This window comes from Mastomys coucha, unplaced genomic scaffold (genome assembly GCF_008632895.1).
Source record: "Mastomys coucha isolate ucsf_1 unplaced genomic scaffold, UCSF_Mcou_1 pScaffold21, whole genome shotgun sequence".
Lineage (NCBI taxonomy): Eukaryota > Metazoa > Chordata > Mammalia > Rodentia > Muridae > Mastomys > Mastomys coucha.
In genome coordinates, this window is record NW_022196904.1 from 79,099,922 (window position 1) to 79,114,161 (window position 14,240).

Consider the following 14,240-nt stretch of genomic DNA (forward strand, 5'->3'; position numbering starts at 1 on the left):
TTTTTACAGCCTTTATTCTCCTTCCAGGCTTTAAGTTTTAGAACCTTTAAGGTCTGGGCAGTGTGAGAAAAGGAAAGGGTAGATATGTACAAAAGAGGGTTTTCTAAATGATAGACTGCGTACTCCGGGCATCTCCTGCCAGAGAACATTTTTCAGTGATGGCTTGATCTATATCCAACCAACCCCACAGGTTTGCTGGAGTCTTTCCTTTTCACCTTTACACAATCTTCCATCAAGATGCAGGAGCTAGGGCTAGAAAGATGGCTCAGTTGTGAAGAGCACTTACTGCTCTTCCAAAGGTCCTGAGTTCAAATTCCAGCCATCACATGGTGGCTCACAACCATCTGTAATGAGATCTGATGCCCTCTTCTGGTGTGTCTGAAGACAGCTACGGTGTACTTACATATAATAAATAAATCTTTTTAAAAAATATGCAGGAGCCATACTCTTCATGCTTGATTAGATCAACCCGTAGAATGTATGATGGAAGCGACAGCATGTAGCTTCCAAGCATTAAAGCTGTTTTCATTTGTCACTGGGATTGCTCACCCTGAGAAGTCAGACACCATCCTTTAACAGAGAGACATTCAAAGCACCCTCTGGAGAGGTTCATGTGAAGAGAAACCAAGGCCTTGGTGTAGCCACTGTCATCTTGGTTGACATAGGTGTATCCCACCCACCCCTTTGAGGTGGGCCTTCTGCTTCAATCCCAGCTTCAAATGAGGGTGACCCAAATGAGCTGTGACTGCTTAGGTGAGAACCCAGGGGAGCCATTCCTCTAGTCCCAGTAATGAAAGCCTGAAAGTAAATACAAAGTATTGTTTTAAACTACTAAGTCTCAGGATAGTTTACTATGTACTATAAGACAAGTGGCACCTTAGTAAAAAAGGTTTCTAAATGAACCTTGTAGCTTGTGAGAGTAAACAGTGTCCCAGGAGAGGCCAACGGGAAGGGACTTTTGGGAAGTATTACAAATCAAATTTTCAGTATTTGCAGTTTAGATCTCCCTCTGCCAGCACCGTAGACACTGACACTCTAGTTGGAACCATATTCTCGTGACTCTCACCTTGAAGTCTTGTTCATCTTCATGCAGTAAGTACCGGGTGATGGAGCTCTCCATCTCTGTGGAGGAGCTGTCTTTACTTTTGGTCTTCTTGGGCTGGCTATCTGGGCTGCTAGTCCCATGGTTGCTTCCCAGTAAGAGGTCCAACATGTCTTCACTCTCCTCTTTGGAGGGCAATTGCAAATTCTCCTCTGGGGTTAAGGCAAAGAAATAAGTAGATAACATTTGAGCAGATGACAAAATACAATGCTATCATTGGTCATGCTTTTCATTGGAAAGAACTTTAAACTGAAGAATGTAAAATTTGGGGCTAAAGGAATGGCTTAGTTTAATCAATACCATGCTATCGAAGCATGGGGTCCTAGGTTCAGTCCCAAGTGCTGCTACCACCAAACCTGAAGTGTTTAAAGGGGAAAAAAAGTATGGATTTTATTGAGTTAATAAATAAAATAATAATAAATAAAATATTAGTAAAAGAGGCAGAGGCAGGTGGATCTCTGAGTTTGAGGTCAGCTTGGTCTACAGAGTGAGTTTCAGGACAGCCAGGGCTACACAGAGAAACTCTGTTTTGAAAAACCAAATAAATAAATAAACAAATAAATGAAATAAAATAAAAGTAAGAGGTCCATTTTAGGAAACAGTTCTATGTCCTTCTTATAGTTAACATTAACCATAAACACTTGGGAATTAAGGGGGCACTGCGGAGAGCTTTTGGTGCCCCTTCTAGGAATTTGGCATTTGTCACTGGGCTCAGCCAAGGAAGTAGGCTCAGACAAGAGTTATTAGAAACAGTGACCATGAGGCTTTGCCTCCGACTTCGCTGAGTTACTTCCTTATGTGGTCTCTGGTGTGATCCTTTCATTTACGACTTGATTACTTTCTTGTGTGATCTCCTTGTTTTCTACTTCACTTGATTACTTTGTCTTTGATCTAAGAACTGACCTTTTTTTTTTTTTGGATATACTTAGAATAATATAAAAGCAGGCTGGAGAGAAATAAAACTGCTTCAGCCTCAGTACGGGGTGGAGCCATCTTATAATTTTGTCTAACAGTTTTCCTTTTTTTTTTTTCAATTCTTACTCCCTCACTTGGGACCCTGTTGACTGACTGAGCTGGCTTGGTCAGGGTACGCTGACATTTTGTTTGTTTAAAGTGCTACCCAAACTACGACAGTGTAGGCAATACCCCATCCTTCTCTACAAGTGTCTACCTAATTCATTATAAAACATGACAAGCTTGATAGAAAATGGGATTAAAACTCAGGCTCAGCAGCGTGTGTCAGTAATGCCAGTATTTGGGAGGACAAAGCAGACAGATCATGAATTCAAGGACGGCCTGCACTTTTTGGCGATACCTTAAAAAGGAGAAATGTGTGACAGAAAAGGGGGGGCAGAGAAAGAGAAGGGAAGAGGAGGAGGACTAGCGCTGTGAGAGGAGGACAGAGAGGAGCTTAGCTGGTTCTACTCCCCACAGTGCTCCTGCACGTGGGATGCCTGCCCACAGGCTCTGCTCAGGCTGCTGTGCTTTAAGGCAAGGAAAACCTCATTTTAAGGAAATTGTACCTGTGTCTGCTTCCAGCAAATTTAAAGGTTCGTCTTCGGGTGTCACTTGCAGCCCAGCTGCTTGAGTAATGTACAGTTTCCTAAATGTACAAATAGCAGTCTGTCAGTTGATAAATACCGCATCATGTGTCACCCAGCGCCTATTCCTCCCCAGAGTATGGAGACAGAAAGGGAAACTGAGACCCGCTTTACTTGCTTCTGGAGTGTAGGGATGGCTGAAATGATAAACTACTACAGAATTCCAAAGTGACAGTTCCTAGCGAGATGTGTAATGAGTAGTGTGAGAATTCTCGGAGTCAGGAAAAAGCACCCCTTGAGATAGTCTTGGGGGACACGGAAGGTTTTCCTGAGGAGATAAACTCGGAATAGAGTCTTGCAGAAGAGTACAAGGGGAGGGAATGTTCCAAAAGGAGAGTAGGAATAATACCAGTTAGGTCACTGTAGATTTTCAGTAAGAAAATCAGTAAGAAATACTGCCAGGGTGTAGCTCAGTGTTAGAGGTCTTGTCTGGCATGTATAAGGTCCTGGGATCAATGTGAGGAGGATAGTGGGTAAGACGGAGAGGAAGATAAAAAAAATACATATATGTTATTTAAAGCACATGCACACAGTGTTTCTATATATTTGGAGCTGCTGTGCATAAGGCTGTTTGTTAATGTTTTTGAATTATTTATTTTTACTTGTAAGAGTTACCGGCATGTATGTGTGCAGTACTTTCAGAGGCCAGAAGACCTGGCACTACAGGTACATATGGTTGTGAGCCACCATAGTGTCTGGGCCCTGAATCCAGGTCCTCTAGAAAAGCAGCCAGTGCTTTTCAATTGGGCCATCTCTCCAGCCAGAATTCCTTGATTTTTTGACTACTGCCATCTAGTGGAAGCATTGAAGAACTAAATCTTTCTTTTTCAGAGTGTTACTCTGTAGCCCAGGTTGGCCAAGAACTATGTATCCCATGTTGGCCTTGAATTTATAGTAATCCTCTTGTGTTAGCCTCTTGAGTACTCCAATGACAAGTGACATGTGGATAAATGACCTTTTAAAAACAAAACAAAACAAAACAAACAAATCCCACCAACTTTTTACAGATATAATGTCTACAAAACTCTTTCTAGAAATGTAATAACTTTGACCAGGGTATTGTGCTTACATCAAATGCTAACTGCTATGGTACCAGGGAATGTCTCACTTGGGTATTTTGAGATCCACGAGCCTGCAGTTAAATAGCTGGTCAATAAGCACCAAATTTTCCTCTTCTAGTAGCTGAATAGAATTTTCCAGCTCTTCCACTTCCTTCTTGTGAATTGCGATCTGTTTGTGGAAGAGGGAGGTGGGTGTCAGTACTCACTGGCTTCACTCAGTGACTCACTATTAGCAAACTCAACTCCTGAAAGGACATTTGCCTGAAGGAAGAGCTATCATTTATGATTTACTACAGGGTTTGCCTGGTCCTTCTGTGGTTTTCTGGGTCACTGATAAGTGTGGCAGGCAATTATTACAGAGGGGAAGCGCCTCCTTTCCAAGCCTCCTGAAACATGGCTGAACTTAGAAATGAGCAGAGGCAGACATAGCAAAACAAAATTCACTTTAGCAATATGGCACATTGGCCAGTGAATGGGGATTGCTCTAAAGGCAATAATAAATAAGATAATGAAGACACACTGGAATAATTGGTGTATATGGTGGTGCTTAAAAAAATGACTAAAAGCCTATTTTACTAGCGCCTATATTAGAATTATATTCTTTAACTAGGATAGGATTGGTCCCAGGATCATTGCGCACTGCTGTGACGGGCATGCTGTTTTGTGGAAGATTGTGGAAGGATTTTGGAATACTGAATTAAAAAGCTGTTGAGTGTTCGTAGCTTGGTGATCTGTTCTATGGGAACTTGGAAGATAAGAATGTTGAGAGCGGGGCTGGAGAGATGCCTCAGGGGTTAAGAGCACTGACTGCTCTTCCAGAGATCCTGAGTTCAAATCCCAGCAACCGCATGGTCCCTCACAACCAACTGTCATGGTATCCTATGCCCTCTTCTGGCGTGTCTGAAGACAGCTCCAGTGAACTCTCATAAATAAAGTAAAAATAAAGTCTTAAAAGAAGAAAAAAGATTATTGAGAGCAATGCAGAAGATGGAGGCCTGACTTGTGAGGTTCCAGAGGGGAAGTTGGAAGCCCTGAAAATACTCTGTCATAGCTGTTGCCTATTTTGAGTTATAAATCTGTGTTCTGGTTCGCAGGGGCTGAAGAATCAGCTATGGCTAAAAAGAGTCCAGAACCGTGAAAGTAAACCTTTTACTTTCACTGGGACAATTGGTGCTAGTCAGCTGGAGCTAAGAAATTAACGGTGATTAAGAAGAGACCAGCAGTCATTGAGGTGAGATCTGAATGGTGTTCCTCAGAGACAGCACAATACAGAATATAGGACGCGAAGGGGAACAAGATTCAACCTTTCTCCCAAAGACGGCTTCTAACCCAGCCAACAAAGCCATCGCTAATTAGCATTGTGGTGTCATGGCTCAGTCTTCTGGCAGCTTAGAGCTGGAAAGGAAGACAAATGGGACCCACGGTCTCTAGCACTCTAGGTCTGTAATAAGCCTTGTAATAAGTTGGTGTTTAGGTTCAGAGATCATTAACTTGATTACAAGGTTGGATGCCTTAAAGAAAAGTTTGTTCTCAAAGGGTGAGAAACACAGCAGAGAGGCTGTGCACAGAGGGAAATATTTGAAAGATGCATGGCCGTGGGCTGGGCACGTGTGGGAGGCAGCACATAGTTCTCCAGCTCTTTCCAAAGTTGGCGCCATGATACCCGTGCAGGGCTTAGCCTAGCTCATGACATCACTTCCCTCTTCAGAGTGCACAGCCATGTTTTTGTTAATTGCTGAACCCTCTGGGCTTTTGAAGTAGTAGGAAACAAAACTAGTACCTTCTCACAATTGTCTTAGAGTTCTGGAGTAAGGAACAGCAAGGGAGGAAAAGGGGGAGAGCCAGGCTTCTCTAGAAACCTAAGAAGTGCAGCTGGAGATCAGGACAGACAAGTCAAACTCCTCCAGGTAGGGAGCCAGGAGCCTGACTGAAGTGCATGCACCTGTCCCCTTGAGCCCTGAGACTCTCTGAGATTAGGAGTGTCCCCTTCTGTTTCTCTGAGAGTGAAAGTCATTTAGAAAATTCAGTTGTCTTCTTTCTCCTAATGAGCATGCCTAATAAAAGCACACAGCCAAGGCAACGTGCCACGCTGCTCTGCACCTTCATATGCATTGATGCTCTGGGTTTTTGTAGAGAGAGGATGGGGGGCGTGTTCCCAGAGGTGGTGCTCTTAGCAACGCTATGAAGGTAGCCATGAGCTACCTTCCTCCAGGAAATGAGTCACCTTACATATGTTTCTGGGCAAACCTTGGATGTAGTGATAGAACTTACAATAAGAAGTGGTTTTCACTAAGTTTTGAGCAAATTTAATCATGCCAAAATGAATTTTTATTGTAATAGAAATATTAAGCCTATCGAATTTCCTTAAAATGCTTTGCCCTTTTTCTCTAAGTTCTGTGAGTCAATTAAACTTGATATTTTCCCTTTTATTTCCAGTGAATTATAAGGATTAAAATAAAATTAAATGAAACTAAACATTAGGGGCTGCAGTTTAGGGGTATGCACTGGGGTTGAGGCTTTAGCAGAGTCTGGGCACCAGGGCAACCTTTCTTACCAGTCAAATATATATATATTTTAAAAAGTCATTTTCTTTAAATCTAAGATCTGTGACATCTTATAAATCCAGAGTTAAATAGTTATTATAGGATTATACTATTGTACTTAATAAAAATTGTGATAAATTCCCCTAACATTCTATTATTAACCACCTTGAGTTTTAAATTGTTGGTCCCTTGTTTTATATTTTATTTACTTTTTTTTTTTTTGAAATAAGGTCTTGTGTAAACTAAGCCAGCCTTGAACTTGCTGTATAGCCAAGGACGACCTTTAACTTCTGAACCCTTGACCTCCATCTCAAAGTCCTGTTTAAATAGGAAATTCATTCTAATTATTTGGGAGTGATGGTAAGAACTTTTATTAATATGACTTTACAAAGTTAATTTGACAATTGTCAGGCTGGCTCTGGTGGTACAGTCCTGCAATCCTAGCTCCTCAAGAGGCTGAGACAGAGTTTAGGTGAATGTAGAGTAAAGAACAAGTTCAAGGGTAGCCTGGGTGATGCAGGGAAACCTTGTCTCCAAACGTGAAAAGGGCTGGGGCTGCAGTTCAGGGGTATGTGCTGGGGCTGCAGTTCAGGGGTATGCACTGGGGCTGCAGTTCAGGGGTATGCACTGGGGCTGCAGTTCAGGGGTATGCGCTGGGGCTGCAGTTCAGGGGTATGCCCTGGGGCTGCAGTTCAGGGGTGTGCACTGGGGCTGCAGTTCAGGGGTAGGCCTCGTCTGGTATGCACAAGGCTCTGGGTTCACTATCCAACACTGCAAAACAATAAGGTAAAATCTAAAAGGAAAAGGGAAAAGGCCTGGACTGGGGAACTCTTGCCTAGTGTGCACAAGGCCAGTTCCATCCCTTATGCCCATCTCTCACACAGTAAAGCTACTTGACAATATCATAGAACCAGTATACCATTTGTCTCCTCGTTTTCTAGACCCTACCTCTACTTGGTCAGATGGGGAACAGGGAAGAGAATGGGACAAGCTTTAAAGTAACGTTTTTATTAGTGTTTCTGGACTGACGACAATGAAAGACAAGGAGAGAAATGAATGAGGAATTTAACATCCCACAGTGGACATGCTGACTTGGGTGCCTTTGGGATATCCATGGCTCTCCAAGTTCATGGTCAGGATGACATAGCAGCAGGCGTGTAGGGTAGAGGGTCACACTGCGTTTGTAGTTAGGAAGGAGTGGGCAATGGATGCTGGTGTGCTTGGCTTGCTTACTCTTCTTGTTTTATTCAGTCCAGGACCCAAGGCCATGAAATAGTGCCCACATTTCCAGTGGGCCTTCCCACCTTATAGATGCCCAGGGTTTTGTCTCCCAGATGATTCTAGATCTTGGCAAGTTGACGGTTTTACCCATCATGATTCCAAACCTGTCAACACGGTACACAATGTGTATCCAGCCTACATCTGCAGAAGACCACCTTTCAGGGAAGAGGCAGATAAGCAAGCAGCGGTTAAAGACAGGATTTAGGCAGTGGTGGCGCACGCCTTTAATCCCAGCACTTGGGAGGCAGAGGCAGGTGGATTTCTGAGTTCGAGGCCAGCCTGGTCTACAGAGTGAGTTCCAGGACAGCCAGGGCTAAAAAAAAAGGACAGGACTTAGACAGGCTTTCTGGATTTGGATACTGAAAAAGACATTTCTTCAGGACTACCAAAGTCCCAACTTGGGTGACTACATAATTGTGGTGGGGCCCTTAAGCGGGACAGACAGAACATGGGACCCGAAGCAGTTTCAGTGAAAGAGGCAGATTTTGTCAATTCAGGAGTTTGAGATGCCTGTGGTGAGCTTACATGGAGTTGCAGCTGGCTGATGAGTGCGTGGGTTTGGGGCCTGGAAATGACATCATTTCTAATCTGGATGCCTTTTAAGCCCGCAACATAATTGTCCTCAGGCATTTCTTCCCTGGAGTTTTGGGGAAGCCAGCATTTCCTGTTTCTTCTTATTCTCCTCTGTATACTAGCTTGTGTTGTTAAATGTGCTGTTAGGTAAATTCCCGACAATGACTGAGAAGTAAATATTACAACCCTTGAAATTCTGGGAATAGGTTTTTTTTTCTTTTCTTTAGTCTGGCTGAGTGAAGTATAGAATTCCAAGTTCAAAAACATTCTCCGCTGACCGTCCTTACTGATGTCAGTGCCTTCCTGCTCATCCGCCTTCCTTTGTTTGTCATTTTCAAAAACCAGGCATTTTTTTCCCCTACTGATCTGCTGCTGTTTCTTTCTGCTTTATCTTTTTAGAGTTACTATTTCTTGGATGCTGTGCTTCTCACGTTAGTGATTGATGTGTCTTGCCCTGCTCTGGGAGAGTGCATTCTGCATTCTATTTTATATTTGATTGTTTTGGCCTTGAGAGATCCTGTTTTCTAAATAAACTGTCTCTCACTTTTTTTTTTTTTTTTTTTTTTTTTTTTTTTTTTTTTTTTTTGGTATTAGTAAAAGCTCCTTTTCAATTTTCTGAATTTCCTGTCAGCATCTCTTAGCGGTGGCTTTTATTATTACTGTGCGCTTCTACTCTGTTTAGTTCATCTGGCTCTCTCTTCAGATTTGTTCAACTGTTCTTAGTAATCCATTATCTGGTCCTATTAGGAAGGGTCAAAGGGATGGTGGTATTTTCTCTACCACTGTGTATGTAGGACTGTTTTCATTCCAAGTTTTCCCTATGGCTGAGAGAATAAGCTGAAGTCTGTAAGTAGGCATGGCAGGGCAGGAGGAGTATTTTGAGTTGAGAAAGCAGGGCTTACATTGTGGTCTCATGAATGCCACAATTAGAAATATATACAGTTTTTTTTTGCATATAATTGTCTCACATCTATGCTAGCAACTGTGTATCAGATGATTTCAGTGTTCTTGGGGTGGGGTGAGCCCGCAGGTTCCTAGGCTCAGGATAACTGCCTGGTTCTGTGTGAGGGAAACCCCAGGGATGCTTCTCACTGATGCAGACTGTGGTGCAGACTTGTTTTCTTCTCCTCTTGCACCCCTACCCTCTACAGCACACACGGACTCTGAACAGAGGCTCCACATGGCTTCCCAAACAGTGTGCACTTCCCATGGAACATCTGGACAAAATGTTATCTGCCAGTTTTGCCCAACAGCTTGCAGCTTGCTCTCACACCCGTCTTTTTTTTTTTTTTTTGTCTGCCAGATAATTGTTGAAACCTCACCTACTAGCTCACCTACTGTTATCTTTGCAGACAGGCTTTTTATTGTATTTGTATAATTTTATTTCTCCCTTAGGAGAACAAGATGCAGCTTGCCATCTTGAGGCACATTATAATTCACAGTTTAATATAAGTGCTTCTAAATTAAAATGAAATGTGTGTGTGTGTGTGTATAATTCATCCCCTCAATGAATAAGTATATCTATACTCGTAGACATTCCTCAACACTCATTCATTTAATAGCTCTTTTTCGTAAGCAAAGATTGTTTTTCAGGTACCGTAGACAAAACAATTAAAATACATTCTGTGTATTAAGGACACAGATCATGAACAGAGTTTCAACATATTTAACAAGAATTCAGCAATGCAAGAAAATACTGGGAAAGGAGTTCTCAGGATACCCTGAGAGCATCATGAAATGATTCATAGGGAAATTGGTCATGAAAGTCTGCCCCTAAAGGAAGAGTTAGAGTTTTCCTGGCAGCAAGAGTAAGGAAGGACTAGAGGTCAGGACAGAGTGACCAATACATACAATGTCAGGAAGACAGGACAGTTCCAAATAACAAAGGTTATTCAGATCAGGATAATGATAGCATAGAAGAGAAGGGGGCCTACTATAAAAGTCCTTACACGACCACACTCAGCAAAACCCATTTGGCCCTGGCCCAGAAAAGAGGTCCCGGCTCAGGAGTTCCTGTGAGTTCCTGTACAGATGTGAGGGGATCAGGGTGGAGAGAGACACAGATGCTTCAGAACCATCTTGATCGCAGGCAAATGGCCATACTGTTTGTCCTGATCCACAACTCCATATCTTCTAGACTGAATCAAGGCTTACCAGTATGGGGAGAAGACCAGAGAGCTTCCCCGGGAGCTGGAGTGCAGAGAAAGCCAGGATCTATAGGGAACCTGCTTTGACCATGTGCTTACATAAGGTGATGCCCTGTGCATCTGGTCAGAGGAAGGAAAAGACGTCTAAAAGGCTGAACACATTTCCAAGGGATGCTGTGTTACCGGGAGGGTAGCTTAAATCAGGAGCTGAAGTGATCCTTTAGCCTTGCCAGCCACCCAGCAGGAGGCAGGCTCATGAGGGACACCAGCTTGGTGTGAGGACACAAAGAAACTTGGCCCATCTGAGTGTATAGTGTGGATTAAGCCCCTAGATTATTTCTGGCTATTATTGAGATTATTTATGGCATTTGTTAAGTAACAATATAATAGGATTAGGTCTTTCTTTGACAATTCTTTATGACAGTTAAAATTCCAGGCTTGCCCTATGACTTCACCTCTATAATTAAAGGCCATTCCCAGTTTAAAAAAATGATTTTGATACATTCCACTTACTTCTTTTTTTAGCCAGTCATTTTCCCAGATCTCTCGATAGTTGCCCTTGTCAATAAACCTTACAGCACGCTGAAAGAAAAAGATCGTATGAAAAAGAGTCGTCACAAGGGGACACACAATATTAGCACCAGTCGGACAGACTTTATCGCCACCTTTATTTTAATTCTCCTTTGGACCATATCACAATCTGATACTTACAGTCTCACCCACAATACTTTGATAGCCAATAACACTATTTCTTAGTGAAATGTTTTATATAGATGTTTTTATCATATTTCAAATCAGTTACTAGAAGATAAAACCTCTTAAAAATTAGTTAAAACATTTTAATTTATTTATTTTATGATTTTATGTGTATGAGTATTTTCCGTTCACGTATGCATGTGAACCACATGCCTGCCTGGTACCACATGCCTGCCTGAAGTCAGAAGAAGGCATCAGAATTCTCTGGGACTGAAGTCAGAGATGGCTTCCAGCTATCATGTGGGTGCTGGATTCGAACCTGTGTCTTCTGGAAGAGCAACAAGTACACCCAACCACTGAGCCAGCTCTCCACCCCAAGGTGTAGTTAAACTTAATAAAGGGGAGAATCTAAAAGAACAGCAAAGCAAAACAAAAGAAATAGGGGCTGGGGAAATAGCCCATTTGCAAGTGTTCGCAGTACAAGCATGAGGATATGAGTTTAAATCCCAGCACTCTGTGTGAGACTGCTTAGTGGGTAAAAAGCACATAGTGAATGGGCTTTTACAACCTGAGTTCCATCCCCAGAACCAACAGTGGGAGAGAACCAAATCCCAAAAGTTGTCTTCTGTCCTCTACATGTGTGCCACGACACAGGTGCACTCATATACACATGATATTTTATTAAAAAGTTGGACGTGGTAGTGAGCTGCCACCCCAGTACTAGGGGAGACTGAGACAAGTGAAGGATCCCAGGGTTCACTGCACACAGCCCAACCAAGTGAGTGAGCTCTAGGCCAGTGAGAGCTTGGTAGAGAGTTCCTGAGGAACAACGCCCGAGGTTGGTCTCTGGCTTCTGTATGGTGTACAGACATCTTTACGTGCATGTCAGAATTTGTATGCACATAAGTAAGAAAAATATTCTCCACTGTAACATGGACAGAAATAATCTAATAGTATGTTAAAGATAAACTGATTTAAGTTCATCTTGATTTAAGATTTAAGGCTAAAATTGACTAAAGTTTTTTAAAGTAGATAATTTTCAATGAAAAAGCTTTAGATCATGTTTGTTAAATTAAGAGGAGACATACATTTCCTAGGAATGCTTATATTTAAGCTATAAGTAAAAACTTGGCATTCCCACCACCATGAAATATCACTACTTTTAAATTTAATTTAATTTAATTCTATATGTATCGATGTTTTGTCAGCCTGTGTGTATGTATACCATGTGTGTGCCTGGTGCCCAAGGAAGTTGGAAGAGGGGACAGGATCCCTTGGAATTGGAGTTATGGATGGTTGTGAGTTACTATGTGGGTGCTGGGAATCAAACCTAGGTCTCTTGTAAGAGCAGCGAGTGCTTTAACAGCTGAGCTATCTCTCTAGCCCCTTCTGGGTTTTTCTCCCTATAAAATATCATCTGAACTAACCCGAAGGAGGTCCTAATGAGATTATTTACTTTGTTGCTTAATTCACTAACAGTGGGGCAGTGGTTTCAACTTCAATCATATATCAGAACTTAATGAAAACTGTAAAATCCATAAGACAGGACAATAAACCAGAGCAATTACATTGGCATCTCTGTGGGTGGGACCCCAGGCACCAGTGTGATACAGGATCCGCACCAGTAGTTAAGGTGGAACAGCGCAGAACACAGGAAGCTACAAAAGGCAGCTAATGGGCTGAATACTCATTGAAGCACTCGGGGGGCGGAGCTTTTACATAGTGATACTGATCTGAAATGATCTCGAAGAGTTCCAGACTGAATCTGGACCCCTCCATTTGTTCTGTGCAGGTCACTGTTCTATAGGCCGTCATCCTCTTAGCAAGACTCTACACCTTAAAGGATTGAGGAGAGGTTTACATGTCCTTGAGATGAACACTTGACATTATAAGTAAGTTTGCTTTGTTTCATTTTGTCATGTGATATCCGCGTAGACATTTTCAGTTATTTAAACTGTAGTCGGATCACTTCATGATAGAATTCACCACTTAGACTCATCACAAGCTGACCCAACAGCATGGACAGACACACCAGGGATCAATTCCCATGACCTCTGCAGACATACCAGGGATCAGTTACCACGACTCCTGCAGGTACACCGGGGGTCTGTTCCCATGATCCCTGCAGACACACCGGGGATTGGTTCCCATGGCCCCTGCATCTTTGCACTTCTGAACCGCTGATGGAACTTTTAAAAATTTTTTATTAGATATTTTCTTTATTTACATTTCAAATTATATCCCCTTTTCTCTTTTCCCCTCCGAACCCCGCCCCCCATCCCATTCTCCCTCCTACCCCTGCTCACTAACCCACCCACTCCTGCTTCCCTGTCCTGGCATTCCCCTACACTGGGAGAAGCATAAGGCTCTGAAGAAAGGGCGTGCTGTCGACATGAATTCCCTTTACTAGAAGCACTATGTGTGTGCTTTCTGTAAAACAAAGTAATTAGAAAACAGATATGACTGAGAATTTCACCTTGAAACATAATTTGTTAGCCCACCTCCCCACCTTTTTTTTTCCTTTTTTGAGGCAAGGTTTCTTTGTAGACCTAATTCCCTTGACTCAGAAATTCACCTGCTTCTGCCTCCCAAGTGCTGGAATTAAATGCACGTGCCACTACACCTGTCTTTGTAGCCTAAATTTTAAAAACACAGGAATGTAGAGTATATTCTCCCAGGCTTAGATATGTTAAAAAAAAAAGCTTTAGACAAATTGTATTTCATTTAAAATACTTATTCTTAATATTTCACTATATCCACATGATACTTTTACAATAACTGAAGAGTAAGTTACTTGTTCCTCGTGAGGTAAGATACTACTTAAATATTCTCATTTAATCCTTACATGTTATCATTAAGGTAAATCTAATGGTCTCTGCTCTGTACATTAGAACACAGAAGTTCAGGAAAGTGAAGTAATGGGTCCAGTTGCACAGCTCGGAAGTGCGGGGAGTGTACTGTGTAGTACCTGGCCGTAGGACTTTTCTTCAGCGGTGACATGCTGTTTTTATACGTACAGTGCTGTGGATCAAACCTAGTACCTGCCAGGCACACATTCTATCACTACCCTACATGCTGACTTCCCTTCCTGAGACAGACTCTGGCTATTTAGATCATGATCCTCCTGCCTCAGCCTTCAGAGTGTTGGGTTTACAGACATTTACTGCCACACCTCTCAATGATAAACCACATGGAAGAATAAGAAGCCTGGTCTACAGGTCTACAGAGTGAGTTCC

General features: G+C 42.4%; 1 protein-coding gene across 2 annotated transcripts in view; it reads right to left on the reverse strand.

Annotated features, from left to right (window-relative positions):
- The window catches only part of Ccdc83 (coiled-coil domain containing 83), a 40,725-nt gene that overhangs the window by 2,410 nt on the left and 24,075 nt on the right, over nucleotides 1-14,240 (reverse strand). For both annotated transcript variants that reach the window (XM_031387338.1, XM_031387337.1), the window contains exons 7-10: nucleotides 10,822-10,890; nucleotides 3,812-3,933; nucleotides 2,626-2,705; nucleotides 1,067-1,254 (exon numbers count right to left, since the gene is read on the reverse strand). In XM_031387338.1, coding sequence (XP_031243198.1) covers nucleotides 1,067-1,254; nucleotides 2,626-2,705; nucleotides 3,812-3,933; nucleotides 10,822-10,890 — 459 coding nt within the window. The remainder of the gene's footprint in view (nucleotides 1-1,066; nucleotides 1,255-2,625; nucleotides 2,706-3,811; nucleotides 3,934-10,821; nucleotides 10,891-14,240) is intronic.